This window comes from Felis catus, chromosome B1, assembly GCF_018350175.1.
Source record: "Felis catus isolate Fca126 chromosome B1, F.catus_Fca126_mat1.0, whole genome shotgun sequence".
Taxonomy (NCBI): Eukaryota; Metazoa; Chordata; class Mammalia; order Carnivora; family Felidae; genus Felis; species Felis catus.
The window spans coordinates 32169672-32195166 of record NC_058371.1 but is presented as its reverse complement, the minus strand read 5'-3'; the positions used below and the strand labels follow the sequence as shown (position 1 = coordinate 32195166).

At 44.9% G+C, this 25495-nt stretch overlaps 1 protein-coding gene across 2 annotated transcripts in view; it reads right to left on the bottom strand.

The window, feature by feature from the left end:
• Positions 1-25495, bottom strand: part of EBF2 (EBF transcription factor 2) — a 198703-nt gene that overhangs the window by 35911 nt on the left and 137297 nt on the right. For both annotated transcript variants that reach the window (XM_023252459.2, XM_023252458.2), the window contains exons 7-10: positions 25041-25122; positions 8492-8609; positions 6848-6978; positions 5829-5955 (exon numbers count right to left, since the gene is read on the bottom strand). In XM_023252459.2, the coding sequence (XP_023108227.1) occupies positions 5829-5955; positions 6848-6978; positions 8492-8609; positions 25041-25122 (458 nt within the window). The remainder of the gene's footprint in view (positions 1-5828; positions 5956-6847; positions 6979-8491; positions 8610-25040; positions 25123-25495) is intronic.

Sequence of the window (25495 nt, the reverse complement as noted above, 5' to 3'; positions counted from 1 at the left end):
TCAAAAGGAGGGGTTCTATTTAGCACCTTTATTTTTCCAGGTGAACTCTTGTAAAGTTTCCCCAAACATTTTGTTAGTACTTTGATTGGCATTGTGTTAAATGTATTCATTAATTGACATCTTTACAATATTAAATCTTCTCACCTCTCCACCAGCTGGAAGTATTTTGGCCTTCCTCTGAACTCCCTTAGCACTTTATACCTTTTTAAAAATCCCTTTCTAAACTATACCCACCCAATTTTTCAAACTTGAAACCTGAGAGCTGCTTCCTCCCCTCCCTTCCCCAACCTTCACCCCATCCAATCAATCATCAAGTGATGCCAACGCTACCTCCTAGATTCCATCCCCTTCTGCCTGTTCCCACTACTGGTACTCTGGTCCAAGCTGCCATCATTTCTGGCCGGGGCCACCACACCGGCCTCCAGCTGACCTCCTTGAATCCACCCTGGCTTCCAAGCCATTCTCAACAACTCAGCCAGAATGATCTTTTAAAAGGCAAATCTGATCATGGCACTCCCCGGCTTTAAAATATTCCAATAGCTCCCCATGGCACTCGGGGTAGAACCAAATGATCAGCCCCAACCCTCCCTTTCCAGCTTGAGGCCAACCTTTCTTCAACTCATTCCTTCTTCCCTGTTCATAGTGGCCATCATATATATCCCATTTTCTTTCTTACTCCAGGGCCTTTGCACCTTCTGCTTCCTGTGTTTGGACTGTTCTCAGCTTTCCCCATTATCTCAGTTTAAGAGGGCTCAATTTCCCAAGCATATGTCCCCAGCATCCTATGCAACTCCTTTTTAGGATTCATCACATTTGTAATTACTTGCTCAAGTTTCCATGGTAATAACCCTGATAGTAAAAGTTTCCATGGTAATAACCCTGATAGTAAGCATAGGAATATTATTAGTAATAAATACTTTTTTTTTTAATTTTTTGTGTAACGTTTATTTATTTTTGAGACAGAGAGAGACAGAGCATGAACGGGGGAGGGTCAGAGAGAGAGGGAGACACAGAATAGGAAACAGGCTCCAGGCTCTGAGCAGTCAGCACAGAGCCCAATGCGGGGCTCGAACTCACAGACCGCGAGATCGTGACCTGAGCCGAAGTCGGACGCTTAACCCACTGAGCCACCCAGGCGCCCCAGTAATAAATACTTTTGAATAATAAGATAAAGTCGCTCCCCCTCCCAAATGCTTACATACAGAGGTATTCTTGACCTGGTTTCCACCAGCTCGTGAAAGCAAGCTGTTAAATTTTCAGAAATTTTGTGAGCCAGCTGATGTCATACTGGTAGCTAGAAATCACCCACAGTCAGAGTATTTGCACCATGGAAATCAGCAAATACTACAAACCCTACTACTGCTCCCTCCCCCTGGCTTTTCCCTGAAGAGCCAATTGTGAAACTTTTACCAGCACGCCACTGTTTCCATGCCCCATATTTTTAGTCCTCACCACAGCTCTGTAAGGTAGGCAGCCCGTTTTGTAGACGGGAAGGCTACGAAGTGAAGTCACGTATACAAGATTTCAGAACTATTTAGAGGCATCCAAGCAGCCCAAGCTTAGAGCATCACTGGCTTATCTTCACATCACTGCACCATAATGAAGGAAGGATCCTGCTGGTCTGACTCATCTACAGTGTCCCCAGCACATGGCACAATGCTAAGCACAGCAAACACACTCCACCAATATTTGCTTCCTGTGGGGGCTCAGTTGGTTAAGCATCTGACTTTGGCTCAGGTCATGATTTCGTGGTTTGCGCGTTCGAGCCCCGCATCAGGCTCTGAGCTGTCAGCCCAGCCTACTTCAGGTTCTGTGTCTCCCTCTCTCTCTTCCCCTCCTCCACTTGTGCTCTGTCTGTCTGTCTCTCTCAAAAATAAACACCAAAAAAAAAATTTTTTTTTTAAATATCTGCTTGGTGAGTAAGTCGATAAAATCTCAGCACATCAGGAAGGCCGAGCTGTTGGTTAACAAGAATTGCTAAATAAAAGATGCCGGGCAGGATGGCCAGAGACCTGAGTCCTTATTCTGACTCTACCTTGAATTCAAGGGGCCATTGGGAACAAGTCACTTCTGCCTGGCTCTCAGTTCTCCCATCAGCAAAAGAGGGAGCTTGACCACGTGATCTTCAATGGCTCATCATCTCTACCGTTCTTGGAATTTACAAGTAAGATAACATCTATTATTTTCATGGTTATGTGGGCTCCTCTTTGCCAAACACTTTGTTTCCACAGGCTGTGGATCATGGCATCTTCTGTTCTGTCTGGCAAGTTCCTACTGTGCTTTAGAAATGTCACTCCGTTGTCACCTCCTGGAAAGCCCTCACTGATTCCCCAAAGTCAGCCACTCCCTGCTCAGTGCTCCATGCATTTATACCTCTTATGGGACTTAAGCCAATCATCATAATCTCCATGTGGTCGTCTCCCCTTCTAGAACTGTAAGCTGCTAGAGACATACGGAAATGACTGATTTGGTGCCTTGAGCGTAATTTAGAGCTGATGTTTGTTCAGTAAATATATGAAGTGCATGGATACCTGGGTGGGTCCTGCCCTCCGAGATTCAGAGATACTTGGTCTGGGGCCCAGGTGTCAGTGACTTAAAGTGCAGCAAAGGGTGAGGACTTCTGCTGCAGAGACACTTTTCACATGTACACACACATATGCGTGTACAAGCACACAAGCCCTGGTTCCACACGTCCACAGCCTCCCTGAGGATTGATGTCTTTCATTACTTCACAAGAGAGCTGAGGATTGGCTGCAGTGTGATTGCTATTAGTCCTACCTGTCCCCTCACAGGCCGATGGTCACCCATATACAATGAGTATACTAGAAAAAAACAGAGATGCCAGAGTCCTAAATGTGGCAAGTGCCCCCAAAGTGAGACCCACTCCTCACCTAACTCTGGGGACAGCCCACATTTCTGCTGTCCTCCAACCCTACCAACCACTCCTTCTCAGTCACCTTCACAGGCTCCTCCTATCGCCCCGAGCCCTACATGTTGGTGCTCCGGAGGCGCCATCTTGAGACTTCTTCCATCCTGTAGCTACACTCCCTTCTGTGGCCCTCTCATCCAGCCCCGTGGCCTTCAATCCTGTCTGGATGCCGACTGCTTCCCTGTTCAACATCCTCCGTGTCTTCCCATTCAAACCCCTTGCTCTACGTGCCCTTCCAACCTCGTCTCCCATTGTCCTCCTCCCCCCCAATGCTACTCCAGCCACAGGCATTCATGCTTTTCCCTGATGATGCCAGGTTTATTCTGACCTCTCAGTCTATAATCTGTTCTCTGCTTGGGACACTCGCCCCCAATTCACTGAGAGTCAGACACTGTGCTAGAGAACACTGAAGAGCCAAACAGAAACACAGGCCTGAAGAGTTCCAGGCGCAGAGGGAAGGCAGTGTGAACGGAGGCGAGAGGAAGTGAGAAAGATACGGAGGCAGGGGGACAGCTTTGCACACCTGTGATACAGGTCTTCACGCAACGTCCCTTCCTCACAGCGTCACTCGCTGACCACCTCACCCCAAGCCCTCCCTCATTCTCTATCCCTTACTTATTACTGTTGAAATTATATTACCTGTTTTCCGTGTTGTCTGTCTTCCCCTCTAGAAGTCAGTTTTATTAAGATGAGGGATTTTCTCTTGCCCATTTCTACATCGGAGAGCCTAGACATGTGCCAGGCCATGGCAGTAGGCATGTAAGAAACACTCATTTAAATGAATGAGTAAACTGTGTCCCTCTGGGGGCAAGAGCAGCAAATAGCTTACTGTTCCTGCAATAGACTCTTCCGTAGACACACACACACATACACACACACACACACACACACTAACCTTGAGAGAGAAAATTCAAAGGTGGAATTTTAAATAAATAAACCTAAAAATTACTCTCCATCTACTCCTCATTGATATCTAACCAGACACTTACACATAAACGAGAATAGGAGGCTAGATCCAAACGAGAGACGACGACGCTATAAAATACGATCAGAATTTCGTAATGTGCCTGATATATTTTTTAGGTTCATATGATTCTTTCTCTACACCCCTTATTTTCTCCTTCAAAGTACAATGTCCTGGTTGATCTTCCTGCCTTCAGTCATTCCCCTGATTGACTCAGTCTTTATATCAATAGCATTTGTTTTTCTTATGATAACCCCTTTGAGTTACTCTCCCTTGCCTGGGAACACTTAACGTTGTCTTACAAATCAAGCCCTAACTCCCATACGAGGCGCGCTTTTTTTTTAATTTTTTAAAAAATTGTGGTAAAACATGCATGACAAAATATACCATCTTAAACCATTTCTGAGGGTACAGTTCAGGCGTGTGAAGTACATTCACACTGTTGTGCGACCCATCTCCAGCATTCTTTTCATCTCAAAGAACTGAAACTCTGTACCCATTAAACATCAACTCCCATTCTCCCTCCCCTGACACCCGATAACCACCATTTGATGTTCTGTCTCTGACTTTGACCACTCTAGGTACCCTACAGGGCTCTCAAACTGTTTTATGTTTTCCTTCCCTCCCCTGCGCGGCTCATGTGGGCTAAGTTCTGGTCTAAGTTCTACCTGAGTGCATTGCCACAGCTGTAAACCGGCCCTCTCTTCTCCAGACACCTGTTCAGCTTACCCGCTGGGTCTTAGTATGTGAGATTCCCATAGCTGGAACATTCTTCCTTCTTCTCTTTGCCTATTCAAATCCTCCCCACCCTTAAAAATAGTCTTTGGGGGCGCCTGGGTGGCGCAGTCGGTTAAGCGTCCGACTTCAGCCAGGTCACGATCTCGCGGTCTGGGAGTTCGAGCCCCGCGTCAGGCTCTGGGCTGATGGCTCGGAGCCTGGAGCCTGTTTCCGATTCTGTGTCTCCCTCTCTCTCTGCCCCTCCCCCGTTCATGCTCTGTCTCTCTCTGTCCCAAAAATAAATAAACGTTGAAAAAAAATTTTTTTTTAAAAAAATAGTCTTTGGGGGCACCTGGGTGGCTCAGTCAGTTAAGCGTCCGACATCGGCTTGATCTCACGGTTTGTGATCGCACAGTTCGCGGGTTCGAGCCCCATGTCAGAGCCTGGAGCCTGCTTCAGATTCTGTGTGTCTCTCTCTCTGTCCCTACCCCGCTTGCGCTTTCTGTCTCTCTCTCAAAACTAAATAAATAAACATTAAAAAGACAGTCTTTGATTTCCATCTCCTCCTTGAAAACCCTTCCTCCTACTCTAGGCCACACCAAACTCATATTCCATTCATCGGAAACACTAAACATTTTGAATATTCAAATTCCTCGGCTGTTCTGTGCAATATACCATCCCTCCTCCAAAAGTTTCTACATTTCCAAATAGGAAGCATGCCTTATAAGTCATTGCACCTTCCATGTAGAAAAAGTAGATACAAAGTAGATATTCAACAGATACCGAAATAATAATTTCCACTTCCATAAAATTTTAAAATACTTTGCATCAGTCTGTAGTATCATTGGGTAATTTTTATGAATCTTTTTCAAGAAAATTCAGTCACAGCCAGCAACTTGGTCTATTTTTTTTTTTTTTTACCTGATTGCTTAGACAAAATTCCATTCTAGGTGGTTCCAGCTGAGTTAAATCTATGAGGATATATACTCATGAAATGAACTCCCGTGATCATCTCTCAGACTGTTGAGAAACTGCTTGCATAAAATAAACTTTAGAATCAAGTCTGCATTTCCCCAGTCAATACCTATCACCCAGTCCACTCTTCCCACACTAGTAGAAAGGCCTAGAAAAGGTAAAATCATTATAAATTGGAGACACTGGGAGCTAGAGCAAAGGTGAACCAGGAGCCAGTCTCCCTTGGATCATTTTCTCACCCACCTGTGTAAATGAACCTCCCAGGAGCTCCTTTGCAGAACTGCTTGGATTTATAAGATAATGTCACTTCCACTACTCCAGGGATGTGCCGGGGAGGAGTCTGCACTCGGATGGCATGAGGAGTTATTAGCTGAACAGGCAGGGAAATAAAATACCTGTTATACAAGTTATCACCGAGGATATGGGGAACAGGAGCATCTCCCTCAACAACCCCCCGGGGCAAACTGGCTGTACTCACAGTGCTCCAAACGTTCCAAACGCCCCGTCCCTGTGTCATACGTGTTTCTCTCTCCCACTCTGGAATTTCCTCGCAAGGTAACCTGTCTGGATCCTTGCCTCCCCACCAGTGCTGCTCAAGTCCCACCACCCCCTGTATTCACTCCCTCCCTGCTTCCTACACTGCTACTCTCTCACATCGTGATTTGCCACTTTCCATATCCAACCCAGCACTGTACTTGTCTTTTTGTAATGTCTTGTTGGTTTTCTCATTATGACAGTGGAACATACCTACTTTAGACAGTTTGGAAATTACAGAAAAATATAAAGTAAAATATTAGCATTGCATAACCCAGAGACAGCCACTGTTAATCTCTGGTGTGTTTCTAGCGTTTTTCTACGGATGCATGTTGTGTAATTAGATTTTATATCCGTAGACCTTGTTATCCTGATTTTTTTTTCACTTACCATTATAGCGTAAGTACGATCCCCTCTCCTGTGTCATTAGAACTTTGTCAAAACCTAATTTTTAATAATGGATTTTAACCATTCCATTATTCAATATTTAGGCTATTCCTAATTTTTCGCAATTGTAAACAACGCGCAACAAATATTTATCTTTTTAAGGGATTCGTGCCTACAATAAACTGTAGTTTACATGTCTTTTAATTCTTGGTGACTCGCTCCTAGCAGGTACTCAACAACAGGCAATCACGTTTTTGCTGATGATCCAGGAATTACACTTACCCAAATCAAAACAATCTTTGGGCCAGAGAAAATCAGGGAAGCAAGTTGCCTTTGCCTACCTCACTCCATACAAGCATGGTCCCAAACACCACTTGGAGGCCATCAAAGAAGTTGTCTCCAATGATGATGACCATGGCTCCTCCTGTGGTCCAGCCTTCGCTCGGGCTAATGGCTTTGATGCAGGGGGTAGCTAGGAAGATAGGAAAGGAAAAGTCAGGGCTGTCCTTTGATGGTTGAAGTTTAGAGTTTTGGGGATTGGCTGCTCTTGAAAGCTGTTGGTTATTTCAAGTTCAAGTTGAGCTTTGCTGACTTGCCATCATTCCCTAATTGGTTGCTGGTTTTCACCAGGTCATTAAAGCCTAATGAGTTGACCACTATATATGAAAACGTGGAACACTTAGCTAATTGTGCAAAGGGTGTTTTTAAAACCCTCTTGTTTTCCCCCATATTTTTATAAGTTGATCACACTAGAAATGTGTAAATCCCTTTTCTCTCCCCACCTCCTCTGCCCCAAGATGTTAAGATTTACAAGGCCTGTTCATGTGCTAGCGAGAGGAGAAAGTAAAATCTATCATAGTTGAGTTTTTTTCCGGCTCTCTTAAGAGACAATTTCTAATCAGTTTCCTAACTTTGTAGGAAGGATCCCGCACCCCCCCCCCTTCTTCCATATGTTCAAGGCCTCTGGACTTTACATCCCAACAGGAACCCAATATGGTTTTCAGGCCATAACTAAAGTCAATCCATCACTCCATTTCCAAAGTTGACAGGGTCAAAGGTGGAGGAGAACTTTGGCAGGACTCCAAAAACATGAGCCCCCTTTGAACAGCCAGTCAATCACATCCAATCAGTCAAAAGAAACTGGATGGGTTCCTAGTTCTGAACCCTGGGATTTTCTTCTCCCCTTTCAATGCCCACTGTGGGAGAATTAACACCACTCCAAATTCTTTACTGATTCAATCATTTTCTTTCAGTTCATTAATTCCTATTTAAATTGATACAAGACACATTTTAAGGGCCAAGCTGGAGCGGGGGGCTGGTGGGCAGTACACAGCAAAACATCACAATAAAATAGTAGCCTAGGTTAGCCATTCACCCCCTATAACAAAGCCTTACCCAACCCTGGCGAGTTGGGGAGTGTGAAAGATGGAATTTACTTAGGTATTTGTCAGTTATCTTCCTTGATATGCTTTAATTTTTTGGACAACTTGAAGTTGAACAGTCACCAGTATTTCTGACGACTCTAATGCACATGGAAAACTACCCAGAGCAGATCATGATTTCTTCTTGTCCAAGCAAACAAAAATCAATTAGTGTCAATTTCATTCTGCACATTGTTTTGTTTTGCCCACAATCTGTTTAAAGGTACATCTGACACTTATTCATACATGTCTGGCAAGGTAATGTTCCTGTTTAACCAAGATGTCATAGGCCCACGTTTGCCTGAAATGCCCGTCTAGCAAAAAGAAAAACACAGAACTGGATGGAGGAGACGGTGAGGCATGGGGGCCTGAGTGTGGGCTGGGACGTGTGTGGCGTTGCAGCAGAATAGGCAGGCATCCGTGTTTACAACTTCACTTAAAACCCACATGACCTTGTATGCTTTCTCCACTCCGGCTTAGACATAAATGGAAAATTCAAGCCAGGACAATTGCGGACATCTCGACCTGTGTGCTGTTCTCAACCCAGACAGCGGGCAGCCCTACCTTCTGACGGATCCAGCCTTCTCGCTCGCCGTCCATGCTTGGAGTTGTTATGAACAAACATGTTGTCAGAAACAGCCAGCACGTGTCCATCCACATTCACCGTTGTTGACAACACGACCTGCGTATTTCAGGTGAAAGTGGGGTGGGGGTGGAGTTAGTTGTCCATAAAGTAGTAGAGGCCGTAGCATACTGATCTGCCAGACTTCCCCATGGCTAATGAGAGATGGAACAGAAACTTGGGCCAGGGCCATGCCCTCAGCATCTCAGCAGGCCATCCCCTCATAATTATGGCAGAGCCTTCTGGAGAAAGAGGCCACCCTTCACTCACGTGTTGTTACGTATTTGCGTGCAAACCACGCCCAGGTGATGAAGTGGGGAAACTGGCCATCCACCTGCTGGTTCTAAAAACCTCATTCTCAGGAGTGCCTGGGTGGCCCAGTAGTTGAGCATCTGACTCCTGCTTTCAGCTCAGGTCTTGATCTCATGGCTCATGGGTTCGAACCCCCCTTAAGGCATGGACCGCCAGCGTGGAGGCTACCTGAGACTCTCGGTCTCTCTCTCTCTCTCTCTCTCTCTCTCTCTGTCCCTCGCCTGCTCTCACTCTCTCTCTCTCAAAGTAAATAATAAACATTTTTCAAAAAGATAAATAAGAACCTTGTCCTCTACCACAGGACTTGGACAATCGTTCCCAGCTGACCCTACATCTGTAGTCACACCAAGGAGCCGATTGTGTGTGCTCAGGAAGTGAAGATCTCAACACCAGTGGGGAGGTCATTTCTCCCAGCTTGGAAATGGGTTCTCCCACTTCTAGCGTGTGCTAAAGCAATGCTGGGCACCAGGATGCTGCCCGGGGAGTGGTCTGCGGTGGCCCCGCCCACTCGAGAGCTGCGGCAGAGATGCTCTGATCTTTTGGTGAGTGGATGAAGAAGCTGGAAGTCAGTGTTGAAAATGTAGGACAGTCGGTAAATCTGAGCAGAGGACAGGGAAGGGATGGGTATGGAGTAGTGGAAGGGCATGGACTGGGAATGAGACAGAACTGAAACGCCACACCGGCTCTTCCCCAACCTTGTAACCTGGGACGAATTACTTCACCTTGTCTAATCTCTTTTTTTCCTCATCTGTAGAACATACACAATAATGCCTGTCTCAAGGGCTGAATAAACAGAGGAAGGATAAGGTGAGATATTTCACGTAAAGCGTTTGGGGCAGGGCCTGGCACATGCCAAATCGGGATGACGTCCGACCCTAATTGCCTCACCTCTGCCTTGTTTGACCTGTCAATAGGACAGGTGACATTACTCAGTGAGCCCCTCCCATAGCATAAGCTCCGGGGAGCATCTGGAAAGGCAGGCACACAGGCTGGGTACCAAATTTACAAGGCAGGGTCCCTACCCTTAAAAAGCTCACTCTCAGGCTAGAGAGATATGGCTAACACGTCAAACCAATAGCATGCAAAATGAAATCCAATTTAAGTCTATGTGTGTGCCTTAGATCAGGGGTGCACAGGGGACATTCAAGACAGAGATCAGTCAAGGCCAGAGCAGTTGGGAAAGCATAGCAGAGGTGGGTGGATTTGAGTGCACCCACCACCTACTTGACCCAGGAAGACGGGCCATGCTAGACATGAATCTTTTTATCAGTTATGCATGCAATTTTTTTGAGAAAGTAACGTGTTATATACATATTCATGCATATGTATAGACCTCTTGAGGAAAGACATTGAATAGGTACATAATGAGGAGCCGTATTTAAAAATGACTCTTCTGTCTACTCCCAAATTAAATTTGCTGATATTCTACTGGTAATTTTTCTGCACACCCCTTCCTTCCTTATTAAATGAAGGGCGGGAGGAAACCTTGACCCTGCCTTATCTCTAATATGAAATCAGATTCATTAGACGGCACTTAAAATTTTCCACTACGAATAATTTCAAGCAAACAAAATAAACAGGATAGTATAATAAATCCTTTTTCTAAGTTGAAGTTTACATACATTGAAATGTACAAATCTTTGCTGCACAGCTTTGACAAACAGATACATTCAGGTAATTCACACCATATCAGGACAGTGAACATTTCCATCTCCCCAGAAAGTTATCTTGTGTTCCTTCTCAGTCAGTCCTATCCACTGCCTAACCCCCACCCAAGAAAACCCTTCTGAATTTTTTTTTACCTTAAATGGAGTTTTAGATGGTATCTTTAATATTTTTTAATATATATTTTAATGTAATAGAGTTCAAGAAAACCCCCATAAGCATAAGTCCACAAAATATTTCACCTAGCCTGGTGCTGTGGGTATGACAGTGGCATATAGGAATTTTCCAGGGACATAAGTGGGCTTCAGTCATTCATCCCAAAAGCTTACAATGAGCTCCTGCTACGTGTTGGGCATTACGTCAGGTCCTGAAGATTGAAAGACAACAGAACGTGTTCCTAGTCAGCTACGTGTCCTTCCCACACTTCAGCTCCTCACTTGGGAGCGCACCACAGGTACGGTGTCCCTGCCTCTCTGTGACATCAAAATGAACTTAAAGGAACCTTAGTTGTCATTCAGAAAATTATCGTCTATTAGCTCACAATTCAGGGATGCAGCCTTGTCTAGCTCCGGGTCTGTTTTTAACTGTGCCCAAGTTAACACGTTAGGAGTCTGGGGAAAGTCCTTCCAGAAAGTTCCTATCGTACGGTGGCCACTGTAAGATGTAGACATCCATCACTCTCTCACACGTGCTCAGAGGCACAAGTTCTTACCCGGACAAGCATCAGATGGCATCATAGTCAAAGGAAGAGAGAAACTAAGTCTCCTAGCGCGGGGTCAGGATGAACACGAAGGTTGAAAGCACTCACCTCTGTATACGCTCGCCCTCTGAAAACAATAGAAGGCAGAAGAAAAAAAGAGGAAGCGGACCACCCTTGTAACTTGTGTGTGCGAATGGATTTTCAAGGACATGCCTGCCACCTGTGGGAAAACCTGAAAACGCAAGGGTGCTTCCGGCTTTAATTGCCAATGAGCCGTCCTAGGCACAGTGAGGGGAACCCTAGCCTGTCTGAGGATTATGTGGCCAGAAAGAGCATTCTCTCTGAGACCACGTTAATTCATTCCACAAGCTTCTTGTCATACTGTACTCTAACGCTCCTCGTGCATCCCTGCCACAAAATGTGGGGCTTTCTCGAGCCAGCTGATTTCATCATTGTGCATTTGGGTGGAGTGAGATTCAGTTCCAAAGTGAACATTTCCCGAATGACATACCCTGATGGTTCAGATGCACTTCATTATTTTCTATTAACAATGGAAATAAATTTTAATCTCTTGCTGGCTAGCGCTGGCCTCTCGTGACAGCAAGGGAATTAACCTGAATTATTTCAGTGTCTGCAAAATTTATTACAAGATTTTAAATTATGTCCAAATGTATGTGCGTGTGGGTGTGTATATATATAGATACGAGGCAAGTTCCCATTTTTAATACTCCAACCTATCTTAGACTGTGAGGTATCTAGGAGAGCCTGTCAGTGAAACGGACTTGGCAAAATGTCGAGGACTTAATGTTCAAACTCCACCGCGTGAAACCAGACATGTTTGTTTGTTGCTCTCGTACACGGAGGCGCACGCCGATATTGACTTTTACGCGCATTCCCTCTACTCCTGGAAGCAAACGAACCGCATCGTGGAGGCGAAGACCCACTTGGTACACTGAAAGCTTCGAATTTAACTTCCTTCCCTGTTTTCTGGTGAACGATGACAACACCGATATTATTCTATTCAGACAAGTTAAAGTTTCTGAACGTTCGGGGACTAAAGGAAGTAGAATGTGCATTCCAGCATCGCCCCACTCCCAGGCCTTCCCCTTCCACAAGCCAACTTCTTTCCCCTAGTGAGTATTTCCTGGGTCACGAAGGCTGACCTTTTCCATCTGGAATCAATCAGTCAACCCCTGACAACTTCCTGAAACACCTCACTCCATTTCCTGTTCTCTCCCCCTTCTCTCTTTTCCCCTGGTTAGCTTCACTCTTCAAAACTGCAGGCCACAGCAGCTTAATGTTAGAGGGTCAGACACAGTTAGACTCCAAAACACTACACAAGGACACCTTTGACCTTCAAAAATCTTTACATCTTAGCTAAACAAATCAAGGTCAACATTTCTTACCATTACCTTGTTAACTATTTGTATGCATCTCTGCCAACGATCCTCTGATCATATAACCATCAACACTACGTGCTATCTCAGGCTCATAAGCCGATCTGTTTTAGGAGCAGCAAACTTCGGATTGACAAAGGATTGCCATCCGGAGGTGGCCGAAACTGAAAATCACGGGTATTATGGCAAACCTATGGAGAATACGGCCTACAAAAGAGCCTCGATGTCTCATCAGTGTCTCCGACCACCTAAACCTGATGCCTTGTCTTTTCTGAAGCCGTCAGGCTCTCTTGGAACTCCTGTTCTGCTGGCACAGCCCGAAAGAATGCCAATTAGGAATACAGATGTCCATAATTTGTGTGGGGTGGACCCCCGGTCTTAGCTGCTGACACCGTGACAGCTTTCATTTGTTTCTCATATCTGGTGTATCTGTATTTTAGCTCAAAGCTCTCAAAGGAAAGCCTGCAGATCCGAAACCCACGCTACTGTAAATTATAGCTCTCCCCAGCTGAAACATTTCAGTTCAACCCAAAAGCAAAAACGATCACATTCACGCCAATATTATTTATGACATGGTACTTGTAAGACAAGTTTCCAAGAAAGAGAAGTAGGGATCCGTTGAAACTGTTTGCATTTAAAAAAATTTTTTTGTAATGTTTATTTTTGAGGGAGGGAGAGAGAGAGAGAGAGAGAGAACGCAAGCAGGGGAGGGGCAGAGAGAGAAGGAGACACAGAATCCGAAGCAGGCTCCAGGCTCTGAGCCGTCAGCACAGAGCCCAATGCAGGCTCAAACCCACAGACCGCAAGATCATGACCTGAGCCAAAGTCGGACGCTAAACTGACTGAGCACCCAGGCGCCCCAAAAGTGCTTGCATTTTTTTAAGTGACAGTAGCTTTGCACTTCTCGCAACTCCCTATTTTGCGCCGCGTGATCTCTAAGTTTTGGTGAAGCCAGATCAATATGCACAGACCAACTGGAGAGGGGCCGTGTGCGTTCCGTTCTGAGTCAGCCAATTAAATGGCAGTTTTCGCTACATGAATAAAAAGTCTGTATCTCCCCTTGAAAAGGACGAGAAAGTTGTAAGAACACAATTTACAACTGTGTTAGCAATCTGCTAAAAGTACCCAAGAAAACTGATTGGCTTCCTCAAATTATATTTTTCTTCTCATTATCTAAAAGTACTCCCATGTCCCTCGTTCTAATAATTTATACAAAGCAGGAGCTGAGCTGTAAAGAGGTCTCTCCTGCCTATACAAGGCCACGGCGGGGGTTACCCTTTAGGTGGGCACATCCATTAACCCGTACAACCAATTTGCCACGAAAGGAACTGTCCCTTTGGTATCAGAATGATAGCATGCAGCCTGGGAACCTTTACCAACCTGACTTATCCCCACCCTTGAGGTCTTTTTTATGTCTCACTCTGAGACGTCTTTGGCTTTTTGGAACACCACGCTTTTGGCTTTCTTTTTAACATCGCTCCTTCTCAAAGCTCTAACTGTATGGCTTCGTTGAATTGCTTAAGTCAGAGGAACGACCAGCTAGGAGTCTACCCCCAGCCAGCCTGTCTCAGCTCCCACCCAGGTGTTCCTACAAAGGCCCTAAGCCTCACGCAGGAGGGTGAAGGAAAAAGAGAAGTCAAAATGAAAAATGGGTGGAATGACTACACGATCCGCTTTTTGAAACAGACGAGAATCCTAGTGTCTGTCGTCATGAGAGAATCATTACACTGGTTAGAAACCTCCCCATATGGATCAGAGCTCCTGCTTTGAAAACACACCAGGTTCCACCATCAGTCAGACACGTTTCCCCTCCATTTCAGTGAGGGTCATGCACCTTCTAGCTGAACGTGGGGCCTTTCGTAGTTTAATCTCAGTAAAGCTACACTACGTAGCATTTACAGCACACTCAAGGTGGAAGGCTCTCGTATACCTACTCACAAACACGCGTCCACCAAGCTACATAAAATGGCCTCGAAAATTCCTGATATTTTGCCAAGTATGGAAAAAAATTCTTTATGACATTTTACATCTGGAAATGGAATTAAATTCATGATGTGCTTTTCCCTTATAACTGTTCAGTTGCTATATATGTTATTTCAGCTTTCCCAAAGCGTAACTATTATGTGGGATTTTATTTTCCACCTGTGGTAGGAGGAAAGAGACATAGAGACCATTAAAGGGACAGAGAAAATCAAGACAGACTTCTGGTTGTGGTAGGCAACCAAGTCTGGAGTCCACAGCACGAGAAAAAAAAATACTCCACTGGTGTTTTTATACCCTGGCTAATTCTCACATTCGACAAGGGGACTCTGATGAAACAGTTTTGTCTAAGCCTCCGTTAATTCAACCCAGGCTGACAACAAACAATTGGCTACTGAAAATTGTTTCTCCCCACCACTTTACTCTTGGCACACGTCGTATTTTCAAACCAGATTTAAAGACCAGATTCTTCTTTGTTACTGGACTCCAGGGTCTCCAAAATTACCTTTAAACACCTACCCCACAAGTATGGATTTTGTCATCTTTTTTTTTTTTTTTTTAAAGGAATTCCCAGAATTCTTAGCAATCGCTGCTGTTTCGTATTCCCTAAGGCTAAATTTTCTGTTCAGTTAAGGATCAAGTGCCGAAGGAGAGAACACAAAGTTGAGTGCTGTTGAGACAGATGTGGGGCATTGCGGGACTGCTTGCATGAAAGGAGGGGGGGACCATGGCATTAATGACATAACTCCCGAGAAGACACTTGCTGAAGTAAGAAGACTGCCCTATGTTTCAAGCAGTCAATGGTATTTTTTTTGACACTCCCAGTGACACTCCATGGCTACACGCAATGGAGACTTACAGAAAACATTGTCACGGCTCCAAGGAGCTTACCAGGTAGTTGATGAAGCATAACAAACACTACACATAATCAGAAAAGATGACTAGATAGTAATGCATAATTGAAGACCAAATTGGGTGGCCGTTGCATACCCTAGGAGTCCAAAGGTGAGAAAAGTTAACCCGAAGGCAGTAACCACCATTTTCATCAAGGATGTGAAACTTGAGATAGGCCTTGAAGAGCTGAAAAAGTTTGGTTACGTGACTTGAGGTTACTGAAATCATCATTCTGGAACTTAAAACAAAACAAAAATCTAACGGGCATAAGTGCAGTCGTATGCCAAAGACAGTTTCTGCTGGCATATTTTGCAAATTTGGCTTAGCATGGCTGTCTTTTAGAGCCTGTTTTTTGTTTTGTTTTTTTTAAGAATTAAATATGTACAGGGGCGCCTGGGTGGCGCAGTCGGTTAAGCGTCCGACTTCAGCCAGGTCACGATCTCACGGTCCGTGAGTTCGAGCCCCGCGTCAGGCTCTGGGCTGATGGCTCAGGGCCTGGAGCCTGTTTCCGATTCTGTGTCTCCCTCTCTCTCTGCCCCTCGCCCGTTCATGCTCTGTCTCTCTCTGTCCCAAAAATAAATAAACGTTGAAAAAAAAAACTATTAAAAAAAAAGAATTAAATATGTACAAAAATCAAGTGCCAATTTTTTTTTCCAGCCCACCTTTCGTGTCATTGGGGAGCCTGCTTTACAACTAAATTTGCCCCATCTCAAAGGTCAAAGACACTTGCTGCATCCACCCTACCTCATTTTATTCCATCGAACCCATTGCTTTCCCCGTCCAAAACGTACTCCGAGCGGGATGGTTCTGGTCAAGGGCTGTATTTTACTAGCAAACATTTGGAGAGCCACAAGGGAGCCTTAACATATTTGATGCAGTTCTCGATTCAGTTGGGCCATTTTCTTCCACCAAACTCTGCCCACCGGGGACCTCATGAATCACCTGTCGCTCATCAAAAACCAGGAGCATGCAGTCCCCATAAGCAGCTAAAAATCTACGCACTCTTATTGCAAAACTAAAAAAGCTTTGCTCTCCAGGAAGTTCTGCATCTGATTGTTCTGGAATGCGTTCAGAGGGAGGGTTTAGGGCCCAAGCTTGAGTCTCCTAAAATGCTGGAGCATTTAAGCTTTGTTTCCACTTACCTGAAATCTGACGTGTCCTTTTCCCAAAAGTTATACAGAGAGCTACTTGCTACCACTCTCCCTTTTCTCCCCAAAGAAGTCAAAACACATTCCCTATGGAGGTGAGTCAAACCTTTTATCCGCCTGATTCTTGTCCCCATTTGAGATGCCAAAGGTCACGCGTTGGGGGGGGGGGGGGGCAGCAGGGTATCCTGCCAAGCAGAGAAAGGCTTGAAGTGACCCACAGAAAGCCTTCCCTGAGCTTAAAGCACTAGACTGAGGGAAATATCCTCAGCCCCTCGGAGGGTTTTTTTTTTTTTTCTGACTCCAGATAGATAATTATTCTTTCCTGGACTCTCTGGTTTATTTTACCACCAGATCATGGACTCACCTGTTGATTAGAGAGGCCATAAGTCAAGTGATTTTCATTATGAGCTTTAAACCTGCTACTCAGTAGCCCAGCAACCTTCCAAGGGTGCATGAGATCACAGAGCAGCTGGGGGAGCTCTCGATTTGAAAGATTTGAACTGAAGAAACCTGCAGGCAGCTGGAGCTGTATTAAATTTTTACCATTTGGAGTTCATTTAAACTCTCGTTTCCCTCTTCAATGGGTGTGAGAGAAACATTCAACATTTTTTATTTAAGGAAAATAGATGGTGGTGCCATTAAAACGTTTTATATAAGAACTGGGGGGTTAAGAAATCGTAAGGGTTTGTTGGATGGATCCTGGCCCTGTTCCAAGACGTGAGCAGCCCTGCCCTTCGCTCATGCGTTGTTTAGTCACACAGACTAAGGGCTGACGCCCAGCTGTGGGGACTGGGTGTCTCTGTCATCCACATTAATTTCCCGGTTGTTCCTGGGCAGTAACGACTGTATCCGGGCCCCAGGCCTCTCAGATTACCCAGCTACCCCGGCGATGCCAGTCAGGGCTTACGCGGCCTCACTTCCTTTCTTCATTCTGATGGAGGAGATCTTTCCGCCTTCCGTTCCCTTCTCTCCACATCTCTTCCTCCCAGGTCTGGCCGACCTAGATGTATCCTCACAAGGCACAACCCTTTCTCTCACCCCCTCCAAGTACCCCTCAAAACCCCCTTCTGGCAGGCCCATCCCGGGATTCTGTGAAGATCCCTATAAACAGACAGGAATCGACTTAGCACTGACGTCCTTCCCAATCTGGCTCCACGATGACTTTCCTTTCGTTAGAAATGGATGCCCGTGCCCCTCCATATAGCTTGCCCGTTTGTCTCTTGAGGCCACAGGTGGTGAGACCTGTCTGTATATATTTCTCAGTCCTCCCCCTAGAATCAGCGTATAAACAAAAGTTATGATTTTGGTGGACCTAATCCAAAAACGGAATCATTTAGGGGTGAGCCTGAGGCATACGAGAGTCACTCAGAAAAGTTCAGCAAATGACAGTAAGAGTCTTTATCCTAACTACACGAAAGCTTTAGGTTTAAATGAAGGAGTTCATTTCATATTATGCTCGGGTGAGAGATATCTCAAGGCACATGCTACTAACTTCAGAATGACTAATGGACAAATTGGTGCTACCTATATGATGGAAAATACTGCAGCCCTCTACAGTGATCAGGCCTGTTTATTTTTTTTTAATTTTTTAAGTTTATTTTTGAGATAGAGAAAGAGCATGAACAGGGGAGGGTCAGAGAGAGGGAGACACAGAATCCGAAGCGGGCTCCAGACTCCGAGCTGTCAGCACAGAGCCCGACGCAGGGCTCAAACTCACGGACCGCGAGATCGTGACCTGAGCCGAAGTCGGACGCTTAACCCACTGAGCCACCCAGGCGCCCCTGATCAGGCCTGTTTAAAACAGACTCCTTTTTTTAAAAAATGTGTTGTTGTTTTTTTTTTAATTTATCTATTGAGAGAGAGAGAGAGAACACGAGCAGGCAAGGGGCAGAGAGAGAGAGAATCCCAAGCAGGCTCTGTGCTGTCAGCGCAGAGCCTGACACGGAACTCAATATCACAAACTGAGATTCGTGACCCAAGCAGAAATCCAGAGTCAGACACTTAACTGACTGAGCCAGACGCCCAAAAACAGAGTCCTCGTGAGGCAAGGGGAAATCATGGACACCCAGGCCTTTAAGCTTCCCAATATCAAATAAGTAAGTGATCTGCTGACGTTAGTGTCCTCTTACAGCTGATGCTCTAAAAAACTTTGAAAACTACATGGAAGAGTATCCCCACTGACTGCTATCATAACGGCGGGTATCGCTTAGTTCTACCTCAGCTGGCCTTGACCACACCACTGGGTTCTGACAGTCAGGGCGAAGACAACTGGCCTCATGCTGGGCCCTGTGCTTTCAGGCAGGTCACTTGAAGACCACGGGGAAGCAGAGCTAAGCCATGTAAATCACTCATTTATCATATTTTCCCTGTGTCTCCCCTTCCCGCCCCCGGGAGATAAGTCTCTAAAGGGCATTGTATCTGTTTTGCTTGTTGACGTATCTCTAGCACCTAGGATAGTTCCTGGCAAAGAGAATTTCCTCAACAATACTGGTTGGGTGAGTGAATGAAGGAGGGCATCTATGTTTTCATTGACTTGGAGCAGAAGCAGTCCTCCTGTCTAGGAGAATGAGCTGGCAACAATTGCCCTGATTGTTATCAACTTCCGTGCTTTCAAATCTGAATGGGGGAAATGGCAACATATTTCACTTCTCCTTGCCTTGGCTTGATTTTCTTCTGGATTTTCCAACTGCCTGCTCTCCACCCACGATGCAGCGAAATAAAGGATGGGGTTCATCACGTCTAACAGGCCTGTCAGCTTAAACTAGGCACAAATTTCTTTTCCTTTTCTTCACTGAGCTGTTAATCTGGGTGTTTCACCTGACTGTTCGATTTCAAGAAGGGCAGAAGTGATTTTCTGCACGTATGGTCCATGGATTTAGATACGTTGGGGACCACAGATATTTTTACTTTCCCTTTCTTCCTTCCCTTTTTTTCTTCTCCCTCTTAAAAATGTATCTGATAACAATTTATTGAGCTCTGCAGAATGGCTGGCATTGTGCTAGGCATTGGGGAGAAATACAAAAATTAAGAAGACATAGCAGCACAGTCTCAGACAAACAATAATGACAAGACAATGTGATCGATGGTATAGTAGAAGTGTGGAGAGAATGGTATGATGTACAGAAGAAGGAGGCAACCACTCTGTCCGGTCAGGAAGAGTGAGAAAAATGCCTCACAAAGGAGGTGACACTCAGGTGTAGTCTCTTTTTTTTTTTTAATTTTTTGAAAAATGTTTTAATGTTTATTTTTGAGAGAGAGACAAAGCGTGAGCAGAGGAGGGGCAGAGAGAGAGGGAGACACAGAATCCGAAGCAGGTTCTGGAATCCGAGCTGTCAGCACAGAGCCCGACGCGGGGCTTGAACCCATGAACAGCGAGATCGTGACCTGAGCCAAAGTCAGAAGCTTAACCGACTGAGCCACCCAGGCGCCCCAGGTATAATCTTGAAGCATGAGTAGAAGTCACAAATCAGAGAGAGGTGAAGGGTTCTCAGGCAGAGGGGTGACTATGTAGAAAGGTTCCAAGTAATATTCCATGTCATAGAAATCAGCGAGAGGTGCCTAGTGAGTGGTGGGTATATGGAAACATCAGGAGATGTGCGTGACAGGAGCACTGCCTGGTGTATCTATGAAGAAACTATTCAGCCTTTTAAAACCTGAACTTCTGTCTAGATACTTATATTCTTTTTTTTTTTAACGTTTTATTTTTATTTTTGAGACAGAGAGAGACACAGCATGAACAGGGGAGGGGCAGAGAGAGAGGGAGACACAGAATCAGAAATAGGCTCCAGGCTCTGAGCCATCAGCCTAGAGCCCGACGCGGGGCTCGAACTCACGGACCGCGAGATCGTGACCTGAGCTGAAATTGGACGTTTAACTGACTGAGCCACCCAGGCGCCCCTAGATACTTATATTCTAAGCAGAGGAGTGACATGTTTTCAAAGTTAACTTTGGCAGTAGGGCTGGGGATGGACTAGACAAGGAAGGAGTAGAAGCAGGGACCTACTGCAGTTGTTTTCAGGAGGAGAGATAGATTTAACCGCTACTTGGGTGGAGGAAGTGATACTTCAACGATAAATGAGGAGGGCACAGATCCAGAGAGTCAGTACTGAGATCTGCTGTGAACATGTGCTCATTAGTGACACACGAGAAGATGCCCAGGAAGAAGGTAGAATGGTAATTCTGCAGCTCCAGAGAAGGGTGAGGTCTGAGGACAGGGATCCAAGAGCCACCTGGGAACAGATGGCATTTATAAGAGAATGGGAAAATTCATGAGGGAATTACCAAGCGAACAGGTCCTCTTTGTAAGGGTTAAATGGAGGACGGCCATTTGGTAGATGAATTTCATTTCTTTAGATCAGGGGTCCATGGAACCCTAAGAAACATTTCAAGAGGTCTGGCCTCACCTGATATTTTAAGTAAAACTTGGTTTCAATGTAGCTTTTGGTGGGGAAACTATAGCTTCTACCAAATTCTCAATAGGTTGTGAGCCAAAAAAGGAGTAAAAGCTATTGTGTTTTGATAAATAGACATATGTATTTGTATAGGTCCAAGATACTTAGGACTTGAACTGAATTAAAGAAAGGTTTGTTTTAGGTTAGAAAATGAAGGTAATATAATGGTTTTGTTCTCATGTGCTCATTTTTGGAAAAAGAATTCGGTTCCACCAGTGTTTTGGAGACAGAGGAAAGAAGAGGGGTGAGAGAGGAGAGGGAGGTTGGTTGGCGTCGTCATTTGGTAAGAAGAGATTCATATTTTTATTCTGTTCAGATCAAATCTCCACAAAAGAAGGCTTCAGATGAAATATGTTTGACTGATCACTTAACAAAGTAGAGAAATGAAGTAATTGTCTGTATGGTTTAAAAGTGTTACCTTTGTCATTCTGAGTAAGATATGTATTTCAGAAATTCCTAAGTCACCATTCCTTCAGACCACAACCCGCCCCCCGCCCCACCACCATGATTACCTACAATCTCTGGTTTGGTTCCATATGTTGAACTTGACCCAAGTCTCCCACTTGACCCTGATAGCCCATAGTCATAGTCAAGGCTTTTCTCTATGCAAAGAGTATTCATTGAAGACTATACTCTTAGTAGAATCTGAGCACAGTATAAAAATTATCATTTCTTCTTTGCATCAAAGAGCACTATCCAAAAAGAGAAAAGACAATGATGGAATGAGAAAAAATATTTGCAAATCAATTATCTGATAAGGGCCTAGTATCCCACACACATACACACACACACACACACATATATATATACACACACACACACACACACACACACAAACACACATAATCACAATAAACTATATTTTATATATATATAAAATATAAACCCACAGAACTCAACAATTAAAAGACAAATAACCCAATTAAAAATGGACAAAGGATTTGGAATGGACATTTCTCCAAAGAAGATACACAAATGGTCAACACGCACATGAAAAACTGCTCCACACCACTAGCCATTAGGGAAAGACAAATCAAAACCACAGTAAAATACCACTTCACCTTCATAGGATGGCTAGAATTAAAAAAGAAACAAAGAAACAAACAAAGAAACAAACAAAAACCAGAAAATAACAAGTGTTGGCAAAGAGATGGGGAAATTGCAACCTTTGAACATTACTGGTGGGAATGTGAAATGAGGCAGCCACTGTGGAAACCAGTTTGGCAATTCCTCAAAAAGCTAAAGATAGAGTTAACGTATGACTCAGAAATTCTACTCTTAGGTATATACTCAAGAGAATTGAAAACATATGTTCTGTTTGCACATGAAAAAACTTGCACACAAATGTTCGTAGTGGCACTATTTATAAAAGCCTAAGTGTAGGAACAACCCAAGGGTCCGTCAACGGATGCACAGATAAACAAAATGCGGTACATTTTTACAATGGAATATTATCCGGCCACTAAAAGGAATGGAGGACTGTCACGGGCTACAGCACAGATGAGCCTTGAAAACATCATGCTAGGTGAAACGAAGCCAGACCCAAAAGGCCACAGATTGTATGATTCCAATTCTATGAAATTTCCCCAAGATAAAAATCCACAAGAGACAGCAAGTGGATTTGTGGTTGCCAGTGGGTGGAGAGAAAAGAGAATTGGGAGGTGTGGGGTTTCATTTGGGGATGATGAATGTTCTGGAAGCATATAGCGGTGATCGTTGCACAACACTGTGAATATACTGAAGGCCACTGAATTGCACAATTTAAAATGGTTAAAATGATGAATGATATGTTCTCTCTGGGGTGCCTGGGTGGCTCGGTCGGTTAAGCATCCGGCTCTTGGTCTCACAGCTCATGAGTTCAAGCCCCACATCGGGCTCCATGCTGAGAGTACACAGCCTGCTTGGAGTTCTCTCTCTCTCTCTCTCTCTCTCTCTCTCTCTCTCTCTCAAATAAACTTTTTAAAACAGGATCAATGATATGTTCTCTAAATTTTAACTCAATAAAAAAATACAAAAGAAAATTGCCGATTGATGTTAGCTCTACCCCCAAAATAAGACAATCAGAACCCACAAGCTTAAAAAAAATCTTTCTCGTTCTCTGCAGAAGTTAAATATTTTCACATGGGACGAGAACTCGCCATCATTCTGAGATCAGCAATATTTATTCTGACCCTGTTGAAAGCTCAGACACGTTGAAACCCTCACTTAGTAAATAACCGAAGAAGTAGAGGAAATATGAGCATGCGTTTGCTTAGTGGGTACGTTTCCAAAATTTGAGAAAAATAAAATGACAAGGCTTTCTATTAAAAGCCTCTTCACATTTATAAGAGCATTCTCAAATGCAAAACTCTTTGGAAGTGATGGTAGTGAACAGGAAGATAGGAATGCAAACTGCCAACCTCTCCTCCCGACTGTTTCTTGGGGAAGTGAAAGCCAAGGTCATTCTGGTCATCGAGGTACTTTGGAATTCTTTTGCATCTCACACTTTTTTTGGACTGACATGCTGTACTATTGCATTTGGAACATGGAATACCATAAACTTCCACCTTGCACAATCCTCCTTGCGTGGTCCCCAAGAAAGCTCACTTTATTTCCATTTGTCTTCACGGCATACGGCAAGGGGAAGAAATTGTGTGATGGAGAGGAAGAGAGGCTGGCAATAGTGTTCAATAATGCGCAAAAAGTGGGCCAATGCCAGGAAGGTAGTTCGATAGCCATCAGATGGTGGGGAAAAAAAAAAATGACAGGAATTTTTTTTTTTTTGCAAAGTAGTTCTCTCACCGTGTGTGCACCCACCTCCCCTGGCAACTCTTTAAGGACCCTGTTCCTAAACCCGAGAAGCTCTCTGAGCCTCCGGCGGGAGCAGCGACATTATCTGTGCGGTCCAGCGCAAAACGAATACGTGCAGCCCCTTGCTCAGAAATGATCCAGGTTTTTCAAAAAGTCAACAGCAAAGCGCGCACCTAGCTGTTGTACACAGTGCAAACCCGCGGTCTGGTGGAAGGGGTTTGAGCAGACAGACGCTCCTGGCTCCTGGTTCCATCACATCCTTCCTGCGATTAGAGGCAGGTCACTAAGGCCCTAGAACCTCACTTTCCTCCCCCAAAACACGAGTTTAATAATCCCCATCCCTTCCGTTGCTGCCGGATTTTTTTTTTTTTAAGTCTCAAGCTTGAAGGCTATTGTCTAACGTGTTTTCGATGTTTCCACGGGGAAGAGAGCGCTGTATGTTTCGCCGGGGTGTGAATGGCAGGAAAGCCTCTTGGTGGATTAAATATGGGTCCTTCAAAGATTAAGGAAGGGGGCCGAGGGGGACTGCACTTCCTCTCATCTCCTAGCTGACATACTTTGCCTCTCTCTGTGTTTTTATTAGCTCGTGTCCTCAGTACATCAGTGGCAAGGGTGATGAAACCGGTGGCAGATTTAACTGCCAGGCAGCTGGGTCACTGCCCCGTGGGTCTTGTTGTCATGCTGCGATCTTAAAGTGACCACGGCTGTTTGGGCTGCCGCTTTCCCAAAGGCTCCGAGAGAGACCACTGAATAGTTAATCGGTGGGAAAGGGAAGGAAGAGGCTGTTGCTCGCAGAAAGCACAGAGAAGCTGCTTTGAAAAATCCCAAGGTGGCGGAGTATCAAGAACACGGTTCCTGCTGTGGGCAGCTGTGTGTGCGAAGGGCAGCCTGAGGGCTTAAAATCAAATCTCCAGCACGGGTTGGTGCCCCTCCCCTGGGGCCTTGGCAATAGAGGCCGAGGGCCTAAGCACTACAAAATGAAGAAACCCTCAATGCTATGGGATGAGGGTTATCATTTAGAGTCATCTTTATTGTTAGCAGCATCGGTGAATAATGTTTTCTAAGGCAGGAAAAAAAAAAAAAAAAGAAGCAAGTGCTAAAGACTGGGAAAACAGGATGACTTATTTAACAGGAAAAAACCGCAGGCCCCTTACCTGAAACCTTCTCATGTCCCTCGGGTTTCCTGCTGTTTTCAGACAATTCTGATTGCACTTGAGGAAAAATTTGAGAAAGAATCTGCGGAGAGAAAGCAACGCGTTACGCTCCGGAGTAAACAGTTTTTAGGAGAAAATAGATCTGCGTTGTATTAGATTTGATTGGAAAGCGATTGTGTTTCAAAGTCTGGGGAGTTTCAGCCAGCCGCCTGGGAAGGAAACACCCTGCCCCAACCCACTGCAGTTTGCAGATTTGGATGTTTGCAATCACACGCCCGGCCGCCGGATCCATCACCCGTTGAGGATTGTGAGGTGGCTCCCAAGCTGGGCTCCTGGTTGTAGACCCGCCACCCCCACCCCGAGTTGCAAGGGCACTCTGTCTCCCAAAAATAAGCCTTCCAAGGCAGCACTGACTCCTGCCGCGCAAAAATGTCTTGCTCCGGGGTAAAAAAAAA